Consider the following 14328-nt stretch of genomic DNA (forward strand, 5'->3'; position numbering starts at 1 on the left):
ATCACCGAATATCCCCACGGTTTACAAGCCAATTGCATCGTTTCGCTGTGTCTGGATGCTACGTTCCCTTATTGAAGTGCCGGCCTGCAGGTTGTTCCTTGGGTGGATTGTAAACGATTGGCCTTCGAGCGTGGGGATAAATTCGACTTCAAGAAGAGATTTTGCGGTAGTGTGGTTTCTTCCACTCGATACGGTACTTTCCCGCAGGAACATCAATAATATGCTCGGTTGAGCCTGGCTAAGATCGATGTGAAGATCCCGTACCTCCGAGTGACTTTCTCGATCAGTTGGAGGACATCAAAAATTGATAGGGGCGGGGTTGGATGGCATGGGTACCTACCTCCCGTTTAGAGGTATAACATAACGAGGGCAAGAGCGACGGAGTTGCAATATCGAGGCAACCCAAAACTCACCTTCCCCAGCCAATCGCAACAGCAGCCGAATTTCAACCAACACACCTCACACTTTCCGAAATCCACCACCGCTGGACTTCTCACCAACATTGGGCAGTAAACAAACACACCGACAAGTCCGAGAGTCTGGCGATACTCAGCATTTCAGCATACGCATCCCAAACTGATCGAGTCCGCAGCTTTACTTTGGCCAGGAGAATGAACTTCTCAGGTCGCAAAGGATCAACCTCGCTGCCTGGACAACGCAGAAACACGCGATGAAGAGGCCGTCCGGGCTGTCCTCACCAAAATGACCACTGCTGTTACCACCCAAGCAGCCTTCTACGGGATCATTCTCTAGTGCTCTCTTAATCGCGCCTTCACCAGAATCTCCATCCTACTACTCTATCAGCCCTTCTTCACCTACAGCTGGATAGAGCGGATGTGTCCCTCTCGCAACCCTCTGCCATGCCGGCTCTTTTCAGAGTGAAGCTACCACGGCAGCAGAAGACGGCCCTAGCTGATGTGCTTGCTTTGGGCTTTTGTCAGTCGAGAAACACCGACCAGCCTCCTCGTCCCCTTGCATGGAGCTAAGGGGCGGTATTCATGTTTAGCATGGCTCACTGTTTCCCGCTCTTTGAGCATTTGCATCGTCTATGTCCTTCACCTCCCGGCTCCCATCGAAAACAACCGAAAGAACTTTACACCATCGCTCAAGACATATGAGCTATTCGACTCGACATCCAACATGCCGACACTCAAAATGTACTGGATGAGTGCAAAAGTTAATGCTGCCATCACTTGTGCATGCATCATGATTCTCAAGCCGCTTATTCAGCAATCTTTCGGTCGGATATTCTCCACCCTAAGCCATTACATCCACGACTACAGTCTCCTCTTGATGACCCCTATTCCACGGCACCCACAGCAGAAGCTTCCACAGTAGGCGAGGATCAGGGACTCACTCTCTTTCTCTCACAACGACGGCGCCGCTCAAACCCTACCACAACGAGCCCGATGTCGAAGATGAAACCAGGTGGAGTGGGCGCCTTGTCGAGCGTGGACGAGTACAACAACTATGGCCGTCGCGTCTACAATGGGTTGTTTCGAGGAAAAAAAAAAAACGCGCTGTGAATATTCGACATCGAAGCTCGGGGGACCGATGGTGCTGGTGGTGATGGTGGTGATAGTGGGAGCGGTATGTCGATCGCCTCGACGCAAGAGCGTGGAAACAGGGTAACCGCAAACCTGGACGAGACCGATACCAAGATTCATGTCAATGACGAGTACCTCCCTTGGTGGATCAGTGTCACATCAACATCGCGACACGTCGGATGGGGATGACGGTGAAGATTTCCAGCTTCAAGCTCCGCCAAGGGTCCATCTGCAATTGTCCATCCACGTGACAACGTCATTCACGTCACTCGGTCGCCGCTCAGCAACTCAGCCACCAGTTGCGACAAGCTTGACGATGCCGCTGGCATGCAGGATAACGGTAACCAGATTTTGGGCGAGCTCCATGGGGAACAGCCCCGGGAGGTGGAGATAGGGGCAGTTTTCTCCAGCTCTAGGCCATCTTCCGGCGGGGACCCAAGATGTGTGCCGTCACGGGAAATTGCTAGAGAGAGTGCAATAGTTGCCAGGTCGAGACAATGCAGAGAGACAGTCAGCACCCGGCGGTCTTGGCCAACCGAAAGTACTGATGTTGTGTCCATGTCGTCGCCTGTGGATGAGCTTTGTTATACTGTCGACCAGCAACAGCAACAAGCTTGGCGCCTGAGACGGGGAGCGCGGACAATTGAACAGGAGACTCGCGCGGCGGACGGGAACCGTTGATTGGCAAAGTTTTCGAGAAGAGGGTCGCTCGGCTAAGCTAGGGCCTTAGATCTGCTTTTTTCCGCTCCGGATTCGGTCTCCGTGCCCTACTCGACACCACACTCCCTTTTCTTTTGGTTTGTTGCTGCTAGGCCGACCAAGAGGGTTGTCGTCGTTTTCGTTGTCGTCCAAAAAAATTGCGTTGGTGTTTCGTGGGTTTGGAGATTGGAGTTATGATTCTTGGGAGAAGATACTATCTGCTCTGCTGCTGCTGCTGCTGCTGCAAGGTCGGTGTGGAATCATCGGAGCCGCTGGACCAGGGGATCATCGGTCGGTGTCTGTTGCTCATATCTCTGATGTCATGATACCTCCTTCGAGTTCCAGTTCATCCGGTACAAGAGACTGTTTCTATTGTGTAAGTGGCTGACATCAGTCAGCTGCGTGGGCTGGAATTGTGCCCTTGGTCCACAACAGGAGGCGCTCAGGCGCTGAGCATCGGAAGCTTTCCCACGGTTGAATCCCGCCCTGAGGTCGAAGAGTCGGTGTCGCTCCCTCAAGGGCGAGCGGAGAAAAATGAAATCAAGGAGTCGAGAGGCCCAGTGTCCACCGGCGGACGATAGTTATGATACTCGTGCTCCTAGCGGGCCTGAAACGGCCTTCGAGGGCGCCTTCATGCTTCTTCAGCTTGGCCTCGTGCATGCCAGCCTTTGCTATTCCGAGAACGACAACGAATCTTGACCAGCACTCACGGGTAACCAGTTGCTGGACCATAGGCGGCAATTGGAAGAGTAGCTCGTATGAGCAGGGTTCCTCTGATCGAGATCATGGAGGACAAATGAGGAGGACGACTTACTGATGGGAAGAACGGCACGCCGGCATTACACCGTCACGACCGACAACCGGACTTCCAACTTTCTTGCCGCAACAGGTCGACAACAGACCACTCTCCGCCATTGTATCCGAGATCCTTGATGACCGGCACGAAGTTGCCTTTTCCTTCGTCCGTGGCTCTCCACAAGAGTTGAAGATAAGAGGGTCTACTCCACATGTAGTGAATTATGAGCGGTTGTCACAGACATCCTTTGTCGCCGACAGGGTTGACAATGGCAGCGGAGTAGGTGAGGGCGGCTTTGTGCGGATTGGGCAAGCATCGACGGCGGATCTGGAAGGGGAGGCTCACAAGTCTGTGCAGCGGAGAGAGCGCAGAGTGGGATGCTGGGGTGTTCCTAATGGGAGGTCGCAGATTCATGGGGGGTTTTCAAGGATTACAATATTTCCTCACTCACTGTACCTATACACCCCCGTCGGGTTTAAGCTTTCCACTCGGGGCTTTCTCCACGTTCCCTTGACCCCATCTGTTCCTCCCGCCCAGGTCAACCTCCCGCGCCAACGCATAACCGCCAACCGACCGCCAATGACAATTGAGAACGGTCAATCCCCCGGTTACGCACGCAAGTTACAATACGGGCTTCAGTACGGACGATACGGAGAGAGCCGCTCTGCGAACGATACAGCGCCAGGCGTGCCGCTGTATACTAACTTGCAGTGCTCAGCAGACGACACCATGCTCGCCGGCTGCTCAGAAATCGGCTCATCGTCGACTCGTCAGTCGAGATTGTCGTCTCTGCCAAGACCTGGCTTACCCGTTGGTCGTACGCTATTAGCGTCGCACTTGTTGGTGCGCAGAATGTTCCATGTAATGGGGCGCAGGGTGTCGCGTGCTAGCCGTATCGGTGCCGGTTCACGCAATGCTACCTCGATATTGCCGGCTGCCCGCCAAGCGCACGGCCCAACGGACACAAGGAGGTTCGTTATTGCCGGGCAGTCTGGGCGTTCGTTGCCTCCTTTGCTTTGTTTACCTTGGGTTTCGGCTAAACCTGAAGAAAAGGGGTTACACTTATCTTGTGGTCGCACACGACAGACCGCGCCTTAACCTCAGGCAGAATGGAGATTCGAGAGAGGCCGCTGCAGGCGGAACAGTCGGCAAAGATTCACGCTTCACCGTCGACGGACCTTTGTACGCAAAAGAGAACCCCAAGCATCGTCGCCATGCACTTCAAAGATGTCCGTTATGCAATCTGGTCCACAGTCAACTGCTGGTGATCCAACAGCCGCTGGATTCAGAATCAAAGGAAGGTCATCGAGGGTTATGTGTAAGCTTCTGCGACTCCGCGGGGTTTGATCACAGCTGATCACGGTAAGCAGGGTATGGCGCGAGTCATCACACCTCGATGGGGCCCACCGCCTCGGTCAAATTTGCTCCCTTGTTGTGGTGAAGCAAGAGATTTTGAACCCCCCTTTGGAGAAAAGCCTTCTTCCACGATCCTTTCACTTGAGCTCTCTTGTTGTGGGGGTTACGGGCCATCCGAAACAGATGACATTGGGAACGGGAAAGATGGGATAGTCAAGTGAGCATTCGACACATGAAGCAGTCACCGTTGGGGGTTTGTGTTGTTCATGAACCACTCATACCGACTCCGAGAACCGTCAAGACCCGGATGCGCACGGGGCCGGTGCGCCGCGTCTGGACTTCATTTCATCTTGTGCACATTTCGTGCTCCTCAACCCCAGGTTTTTCTGTCCTCACCGTGCCGTGCTAATCCCGGACGAGACCTGGGCAGCTCCGGTTCTAAACAACTGGACTTCCACAGTCTCACTGGCAGCGTGAGAGTCAGGGTGTTCATCCAGAGTCAATAGCGTTCCTTATCCGTTCCCTCCTGAGCCTCGATTTCGGAAACCGAGTCTTGATCCAAATTCCACGTTGGCCGTCCGTAGAGTTGCAAAAACTCGCGGACGCGTACGCTTCACCACTATGAACATGCTCCTGAGGGAGTGACTTCATATCTCAACAAACAGGGATGGGGCCTTCCATTCTTGGTCTCGAATGTCGATGGGTGTACCTGGTGTTGGAACTCGACTCCACCACAGGAGCCACGAGATATCCACCGCTTTGGGGGACTACTTTTTTAGGCCTGTCTCCCCGGTTCGGCTCACATACATTTGAAGGACCGCTTGCCTCGACCTTGGTCCAAGTTTGTCAGCCGTTGGTTCATCCTCTCTTCTCATACCACCATAGCTCACCTCAGCTCAACCTCGTACCGGCACGAACACTTCTCACTTCTCGCTGGGCGCGACATAGTTCCTGAACCTCCCTCGACACTCAGCAGTTCGTCCCAACATCGGCCAAAGTTCCCAATACGGGGGGAAGCCTCTCTTCCATCCGTCATTCAACAACATCCACCGGTTTCAAGCTTATGAGAGCTGGTCGTCAAGCCGCCACAATGTCTCGCATTCAAAACCAGCCAAATACCGTCTGGATTCGCAATGGTAACGCCTACAGCCCTATCGAGACGATTGAAATCGTCGGCCGTCTGGGCACCTTCAAGGCCAACATGTTCCCCGCCAAGGTCTTTTGCTCGGCCGTGTCTGCCGGCTGTATAGCAGCCTTCGCGTCTGGTGCCACCCTTGTCGCCATTAATATTCCCTGGATGGCCGAGAACACTCCTGGTCTCGTCAAGACTCTCAGCTCCATTCTCTTCCCTTGCGCCTTGGTTATGATCTTTATGAGCGGTGCCGACTTGTTTACCGGCTCGACCATGGTATGTGAATTTGGGAGGGTGGATGTTGAAGATGCCAGGTTTCTCTCTTTTTCGGATGCTAACTTTCTGTCCAACAGTTAACTGGTGTGGCTTGTCTTCAAGGCCGTATCCCCTGGCATAAGATGTTGCTGCACTGGTTCATCTGCTTCTGGGGTAATTTCGCCGGCTGTCTTTTTGTCATGGCGATCATCTTTGGTTGTAAGTTTTTTTTTTTTTTTTTTTTTTTTTTTTTTTTTTTTTTTTTGTTTCTTTCTCCTTGTCCGACGGGACTTGGCACCTTGGAGCAACGCTGATTGGTCTCTCTGTTTCCAGATGGCGGCTTGTTCACGGATCCTGCACAGGTAAAGGTGATCCAGAACCTCGTCTACAACAAGCAGGTTGTTCCCGAATGGCATCAGATCTTCATTCGCGCCATCGGCTGCAACTGGCTCGTGTGTCTCGCTGCCTATCTCGGTCTGGCCGGTAGGGATCTCATGTCCCGTGCCATGGGCATGTGGTGGCCTGTTTTCTGCTTTGCCATTCTCGGTCTCGACCACGTTGTCGTCAACATGTTCTACATTCCCTTTGGTATCTGGCACCACACCCCCGGTGTCACTGTAGGCCTTTACATCTGGAAGGGTATGTTATCTTGGTTAGGACCCTTCGCGGTGTAGAAGAAATTAACACTTTTTGACCACAGGCATCATTCCTTCCCTCCTCGGCAACGTCATCGGCGGCGGCGGCTTCTGTGGAATGTTTTACTACTTTATGTACCTCCACAACCAGGACCCGGTTCCTATTGACGGCATCTACTTTCCTGCCGACTTGGCCAAACTCGAAGAGGGTGGTGCGCTTCCCCAGTACGAGAGTGACGAATACGTCGTTACCACTCAGGAGCAGAAGAAGCAATGATTCTGACGATTGTGCGGCGTTTGATATAGTTTAAGAGTTGGTTTTGGAATCGGCAGATGGATTTGGACACCCCTTTGGAGAAAGGGTTTTAGGCCACCCGCGCGCAAAGGGGGGGGGCTGAAGCTTGTATACGAAGGAAGTCGTGCATTGCGGGAACCTCACTCCTCTCATTGCGGGATGAACAGCATAATGATGGAATCCAAATGTTGGTTACGGTAAACGTTAGTGCATGAAGTCATACTCATAGGGTACCTACCTAGGTACCTATATAGGCAGCTAATGAATGAGTGACATGAAGGATTGTTTAAGTCAACCTGTGAATCCGTCTGCTGGTGGTTCTTGGTTGTTCATCTTGATGTCTGAATCAAAGAAAACTCCTGCAGTGGGGGCATGGGCCATCGGCTGGAAAGAACCCTAACCCCCCTGTACAGGACACAGCTGGACCGTACTGGGGGGTGGTCCGAGCTCAGACGGAGCCCAGGGGCAGGAACCTGTAAACGGCAGTGAAGTTTACACCACGGCACTGCACTTCACGATCATGATCGTTGTACAATCAAGTAAGTACACCAGCCGAAGGCCATCGTTGGTCTCACTCGCTGTAGTGAGCGGCCCGGAGATAAGCTGGCCTGCGGTTCCGACCCGCCGCTTCTGAGTGTTCGAGATCACAAATCCGTCTGTCCGAGTGTTCCGGAAGTGGTCACGGGCCGGTCACTACCAGTCAGTCTCCCAGACATTGCCGTCGTCACTCACCCACTCCCCTGCGCCGTTCACACATTTTCCTGTCGGCACTTTTGTATTCAATTTCATTCCTCGCTCACTCCAACTCTTGGGGCTTTGTTGGCTCTTCCCGTCGTCAGTCCCATTCGTCTATCACCTACTGGTACTTCGTTTAGTACTTACTGTACGTACCTCTAAGGAGTACAACTCGTTCCATCAAGAACAACTCAGCTTGACTAACTGAACGCTTCGGTCTTCTAGCTGTTTCCGGTGCCTGCGTACACTGCAGTGTCAGTAGGGCACTCGTTCGCTCAATGACGCTTTCCGCCTTGCACTGCACGCACTGGTTGTCGAGCTGAGCATGACAGAATACACCTAACCTGAACGCTTGAAGCACTGCCGACTGCATTATGGTCCTGCTGTACTTACTTTTAGTATTGCACTGCATGCCGCAGTTTCCGGCATCCGCGTTTGAATGGATTGGTGGCCGACGAAAACTGAACAATACCATAGCCCCAAGCATCAGACTTCTCCTTCCGTCACTAGCAGTTCCAGGGACGAACCTTTCTTGCCTACCTACCTGACGTCAACGTCAGGCGGGTACGATACAACCTCAACCACCATCGCAGGTGCGAGAACGGGATTAGTTCGGTTGTGACACTGCTTACCTACCTACCTACCTATCTACCGAAGCGACCTCTTTCATGGTCCCGCTCTCCGCCAGTCACTCCATCCGGGGCAGGTGAAGTGGATCGAGAACCGCTCCGGATTCCAACTTGTCACGAGTCAACGCGTCACCCAAGCGAGGTTCACGGACTCTGGGCAAGGTCCAGGCCAGGATGGGATGAGCTTTCGTCACATTCCATGCAGACATATGTATCATTGAACCCCGAATCTTTTTCAGTGCATGTGATCTCGCATGATGCTCTGTCGAGAAGGTTGACGGAAAAAGTAAGGTAGGTAGTCGTCAACGGCGTGAACGGCACTACCCCAGAATCGAGTTGGGAGATTCCAGACCCATGTTAGAAGCCGGATATTGCACTACCACCTCATCACGCATGGCACCATATGACCCCTTTATTGGGTTCTAACGTCTTTCAGTGGTCCTGCATATTAACTTTCCTGCAGCACAATAACGGCCCAGCAATTTTTCGTGTTCCAGGCAGTCATAGACTCTTGGCTGTAAGTAGTCTCGGGACTTTGTCAATGCCTGGGTTGTTTATTTAGTCCGGCCGTCCGTCCGTCCCACTGGACCCTGAAAATCCATTTGAAGGTTCAAACCTTTTTTTCCACTGCACAGATAGGTTTGCTTCAAACAACCTGCGTTTCAACAATGCGAGTTGTTATCGGCCTTATAATTGTCTTTGCTATGAATGAGAGCTCTTTCATCCCAAGTACCTTACCTACTTACCCTACAACTGCCGTGAAAGAACTTGGGTACAAATTCGGTGCCTTTGGTTATTAAGCACTTGGGACCTGAATAGTTTGACCCTCTTTGCCGTCAGTAGGTAGTTGCATAGTACCTCTACACCTGCTATCTCTACAGCTTGATATTGGTCACGGAACCCTCTGCTCCTTTTACTTCTTCCATTCCCCAATGGAAAAAAAAAAAAAAAAAAAACATTTCACGGTATAGTGCGCCCCAGTCCGGTAAGGGACCTACCTATCCTGATTTGTTGGTCGAACCGTTCAATCGCAACAGTAGGTAGGTATCTCTAGTCACCCCAAGCCAAACCAAGAAAAGAAGCGAACCCCAATAGATACCTAGTCGACCATCCCAGACATTGCATCTCTACCGTTACCTTATAGTGGAACCTTACCTTGGTACCAAACCTACATCGATTAAGGTAGTACCTAGAGGTAGATGAACGTTCGGGACATGGACATTAGAGTTACAGTTTATCTACCTTTTACTACCTCAAACTCGGGCAACCAATGATGATAACGGAATCACACTTGACAGTTCAGTACAGGGCATGGCACAGCTATTTTTGGTAGAGGTACCCTTCCCAGCACATGGGGCCTGGCCACTTGGGACAACCTGTGGTTAATATATAGGACTTGGGGGACTACATGTAATAATTGAGCCGTTGGTCCAATTCGAATCCAGGTGGCGCGGATTCGCGGGTAGCCAATATGGATAAATAGGGCTCAGAAGGTCCGCATCCAAAGTCTGGTTCAACACATTTCAACTCTCTCTCTCTCTCTCTCCCCCTCTCTCTCTCTCTCTCTCTCTCTTTGCGCCTCTTGGTTCCTTTGGGTTTGTTGTGGTAAGGTCCCCTCTAGAGGTGTAGTGTGGTTCCCGGAGAATGAATGAGTGGTACTGCTACCAACAGGGCCCATCTGGCAATTTAATGACACCGGCAGGCGAATCAAACTTGACCTTCCATTTACCTGAGATGCATTGCACGCTTCCGTCATTTAATTTGACCTACGTGCTTAACGTGGCAAACAAGGTCTACCACGTTCCGTCCGTCACAACGATGGTTAATCTAGACCACTTTTTGAAGGTGTTTAGTATCTGGGGAAGAGAGGGATGGTGAAAGGTACCTATAGTCCAAGTCGTATCACGTTAGCAGTCTCCATAAGAAGGACATGAGAAACCCTGTTGTTCAGTTGCCAACTTCCCTCTTTTTTGCTCACTGCCATCCATCATCATCATCATCATCACTTGCAACAATACCCCTCAACCACTGAACTCTCTCGGAAGTTCTTGACTGCAATAACCTAACCCTTAAAACTTGTTCCACCTGCTCAACACCAGGACATCGATCATCACCACAGTACTAGGTATTACCTAGACAGAAGTCAGCTATAGTACCCATCTCGAACAACACATAGAACCACACTCAAAATGGGTACCATCACCAGTACACTCACCACCCTCCTCTTCCTCACCACCCTCGCCCTCGCCGAGTCCCCAGCAGGAACCCCGCGCATCAACTCCATCAGCTACTCAGGTAGCGGATGCCCACAGACACAGGCCCGGTTCAGCGGCAGCCTGGACAACCCGACCCTCACCTTCAACCACTTCGCCATCGAGTACCCCAACACGGTGAACCGGACAGCCAACTGCCAGGTGCACATGCAGGCCCAGGGAGTGTCAGCGGGCTGGCAGGTTTCCGTCAAGGACACGTACGTGGACGGCCACGTGACGCTGGACCCGGGCGCGACGCTGGATTACTTTTCGACTGTTTACTTTAGCTCTAGTGCGGATGATTCTGTAAGTCTTTGATCTGTGTTGTTGTTGTTCTTTGTTCGAGAATGAGCAAGTAATAAGGAAGGAAACGAGACACTGATAGATGGCACGGGGGAAACAACAAAACAGGCCACCAGCAAGGGACAACTCGCCAACGACGGCTCGTCCAGAATCGACAAGGCAGTGACCCTCCAAAACCACTTCACCGACAAGGCCTGGTCATCATGCACCACGTCCTCGAATGACGGGTTTGGAATTCTAAACATCAACTTCCGTGGTGCTCTGCGCAACGAAAAGTCGTACTTTGAGGCGACTAGCGAGACCTGGGACTTTGAGTGGAGGAGGTGCTGAGATGGTTGGTTAGTCGCGACTCATGATCACGAGTCACATATCATGTTTCGGCTTTGTCTTATGGAGGCTCCGTCTGCCGGTGCTCGACAGCACGGCTTTCTTTTTCATGTCCATTTAGACTTCTTGTCACGGTAGGGGGGTGGCATGGTAGATTGCAGGGAGGCTGGTCAAAAAAGGTGCTTTCTCAAAAAGTAAAAAGAACTTTTGCTTGGGTTGAGTAGTCAAGGAACAAAGGTTTAAGACTGAGACAAAGCTATATGTTTCTGGGGTGCAATGTGTGCTTGTCCTCGACTGTGCGAAGCTGTCAGGTGGATGGCCTTCATATGTTGCGTGAGTCTGGGTTGTCTCTGCTCACATAGTTGTGATGATACAGAGAAGAACTCAGACGAAAAGGTAAAGTTGCTCTGATAGAAAGACAGGCGGGTGAAGATACTGGACTTCTTGAAAAGAGTACAACTTGTTCGTCTTGCTTTCCTCGATGAAGACCCACTTGGGAGTGATGGAACTGTCAGAGGCTAAGATGGTGACCCTAACGGAGGCCTCCATGTCACTCAATGTTGGAGCCACGGAGCAGTGGGGTCTACTACAATCAGAAACTGAAGTGAAAATGCTACACATCTGTAGTTCAGGTTACAATCATAAAGCCTATTTTGATAATAGTGTAGCAGAAAGAATGCGTAGTGTCTTCAAATCCGCGTTATGCTGCATAACTGGGGCGGGATGGGTTTGATTTAGGATGGGGTCGTGCACACCACCGAAAGTTGACAATCTTTTGAGTACCGACAATTTATAGCGACGGGATACCCAGATTGGCAACTGCAAAAGGCCATGTATCGGCTGGGCATGCGATGTGGCTTTCACACCGCAACTCTCGAGGCCAATGAGCGTAGAGATGATGGTGTAGTTGTAGAAATAGTTCATGGCATCCAAGTCATGGCGAAAAGTGAAGCTTGATGGTGGTCAGTGTCAAGCGAGTGGGCATCCCGCGCTCCTTGGGTTGAAATGGTGCGTAGAGGTATATTCCGACAAGTATTATTCCCCGCAAGGGATCGACTCTACCCTCGTGTTCATCGTGGTTACCGTGTTGATCGATCTCCTCGGACGAGTAGACTGCTCAATGAAGAGCAGAGGCGCAGCACATTGGCGTCGGCCACGTGCCTCAGTGGAAGCGACGTCGTGATAAGAGTCCGTGGTCCAAGCTTCCTGCAGAGACTCGCCATTCAGTCCAGTAACTGCCTGTAAGGTAGGAGAGATCTGAATTCGATACTGAAACCTTCCTTCTCGGTGATCGTGCATTCAGGTTGCAGGCAGTGATGGCAGCAAGGGGGGATGCAGCCGCACTACGGCATACGCAAAAACCCAGATGGTCAGGGGATCTTGGTGGTTTCTTTTTTTGTCCAGAGACAATACCATGACCAGGTTTGGAACACCGGCCTATTGAGCATCGCCCTGCCGGCTTTGACTCAAGATAAAAAGAAAAAGAAGAATCCTTATCTCTTGTGTGAAACATGCGCCATTTTCAGACTGACTGTTTCGTCACTGTCATTGAACAATCGGTGCCACAGGCGGGTAGACAGCTCCGTTTGTCGAGACTACCTGAGGGCTCGTGAGGGGTAGCTTCCACTGTAATTGCGCCCTTGCGCCCCCACCAACGGCATCAGAGTCGGAGGAATGGGCGCTCACCCACTGTGCAGAAGCCACGGAGGTATTCTAAGCCCTCGGATTCAGTTCTTTCACCTAGTGTAGTCGACTTCAAGTTATCCGCACTGCATCGGATGCCACTTCATTGGCAGGGTTGGCAGGGTTCTCCAACCGTTGCAGGTGGCCAGCCATTGTGCGACAATCGGTGAAGGACTTGTGGGCATTGTGTATCGCCGTGATGGAAGACTGAACAGACCGAGGGCGACGGATGATGATGTGCATTTTAGCATGCCACCACCTGACGGTCAAAGATGATGGTAGGCCCTTGCCACGGGTTACCGGCTTTCTTCCATTCTGTCGACGGATTTTGAGCCTTGAGCCTCCTTGCATCACCAACGGGCTGGTTGCGTTTTCTCACGAGCCAGATATTGTCCGTGATTCGCTCGCCTTATAATGGAGCGGTAGTTCTGTGAAACCCCAAGTTCTGAGATGATCGGCAATGGAGGCGATTTCCAAGACGGCGTACATTGGCCCCAAGTCTCAAACCACTGCAGATGCATGGAGCCAAGGAGCCTGTCCACTTACAATACTATTGGGAGTGGGATTCCAAGGAACACATTGCTCGGAAATGGCCCGAGTCGAAAGAAAGCGACAACAACGACAACTGAAAGGCAACAAGGACTGGAAAATACAGTGGGTACAAGTTACTTCCACCTGTAGTGTACCTGCAGTCTCGTCTCAGGAGGCAGTCGCAGCCACTGAAGGACTGGAATTCGCTTTCGACACCATTATCATTTTCGCGCGACATCCTCCTTTTTCAATCCTGGTTGTAGGTATTTCGACCTTGGTCCTTTCTGTGACGGCTGCCACCACCATCCATACCTAATATACGGGCTGCACAACACCGTCATGCCCCCCCTCACCACAGCCTCAAGCGTCATCAAGAACCTCGCACCTGTCGCCTGTCATTGGACGAGAGTCCGGGAAGGCGTTACCTCCCACTCCGTCTGAATGTTGGAAACCGCACATATTTCTTTATCCGCCTTCACATGTGTTGCAAGGTAGTCACGGCAGAGACAGACCACGGTGGGCCGGCTAGCGGTTGGCCGTTGTGGACTTGCCCCCCTTCCAAAGACAAAGGTAGCCGCCGGTGACGGTGTCCGGAGTTTTCGAAAGCCCATCTCGAGGATAAGGTGGCACCTACCAACTGAACCTGTCAGAGCCTGGCTTCCCGTCGCAAATCGCAGGTGGAATCACGTTTCCGACGTGACACATTACGCTGTTTTCTCAACGGTTTCATTGAGGGAACTGAGGTGGTCGCGGCAGAGACCCGAGATCACGGTGATTACCTGCCGGTGGACGATGCTGCGCAATGTGGTACTCCCGATCGCTTCCCACCCTTGTCGATGGATTCCAGTGCACAGATTCCTGAGAGCGCACTGCAGATGTAGGATGCTGAGATGCTGATATGGTGCAATGGATGGGGGAAAGAGGTACGTAGTGAAGACAATTGACGGTGTTCAGTTTTCTACAGTACACCAAGTACCTTCTCCTGCCAATTTGGGCCAGCTTGCTGATCGGAGTCCGGAGTGCGGTGCAGTGACGACGGAGACCACTCGGAGTCGCCACTTTCTGTTCGCGCAGTAGGTTGGCTTGACTTCATGCTTGGCCAGCCTGTTTGCTCCAAAAGTGTTTTATCTGATCTGCCCCTCCATCCATCCCT

The 14328-nt window shown here is 51.9% G+C and overlaps 4 protein-coding genes across 4 annotated transcripts; all 4 read left to right on the plus strand.

Moving 5' to 3' along the window:
- The first annotated feature begins 709 nt into the window (after positions 1-709).
- On the plus strand, positions 710-1362 carry B0T23DRAFT_83891 (uncharacterized protein). The gene has a single exon (XM_062841868.1). The coding sequence runs from the start codon at positions 916-918 to the stop codon at positions 1336-1338; it is 423 nt and encodes a 140-aa protein (XP_062695710.1). The 5' UTR covers positions 710-915; the 3' UTR covers positions 1339-1362.
- A 1980-nt stretch (positions 1363-3342) lies between these two features.
- B0T23DRAFT_83939 (uncharacterized protein) lies at positions 3343-4532 on the plus strand. The gene is made up of 2 exons (XM_062841869.1): positions 3343-4013; positions 4096-4532. Exons 1-2 carry the CDS (start codon positions 3622-3624, stop codon positions 4397-4399), a joined length of 696 nt encoding a protein of 231 aa, XP_062695711.1. The 5' UTR covers positions 3343-3621; the 3' UTR covers positions 4400-4532.
- Positions 4533-5488: 956 nt separating this feature from the next.
- On the plus strand, positions 5489-6697 carry B0T23DRAFT_311192 (Formate/nitrite transporter-domain-containing protein; the record flags this gene model as incomplete). The annotated part of the gene is made up of 4 exons (XM_062834629.1): positions 5489-5806; positions 5884-6004; positions 6119-6424; positions 6486-6697. The coding sequence occupies 4 exons, from the start codon at positions 5489-5491 to the stop codon at positions 6695-6697; spliced, it is 957 nt and encodes a 318-aa protein (XP_062695712.1).
- A 3183-nt stretch (positions 6698-9880) lies between these two features.
- Positions 9881-10964, plus strand: B0T23DRAFT_333315 (uncharacterized protein; the record flags this gene model as incomplete). Its single annotated transcript, XM_062835761.1, has 2 exons — positions 9881-10637; positions 10743-10964. Exons 1-2 carry the CDS (start codon positions 10269-10271, stop codon positions 10962-10964), a joined length of 591 nt encoding a protein of 196 aa, XP_062695713.1. The 5' UTR covers positions 9881-10268.
- Between the last annotated feature and the right edge of the window lie 3364 nt (positions 10965-14328).

The sequence above is a fragment of the Neurospora hispaniola genome (assembly GCF_033458365.1).
Source record: "Neurospora hispaniola strain FGSC 10403 chromosome Unknown B0T23scaffold_2, whole genome shotgun sequence".
NCBI lineage: Eukaryota > Fungi > Ascomycota > Sordariomycetes > Sordariales > Sordariaceae > Neurospora > Neurospora hispaniola.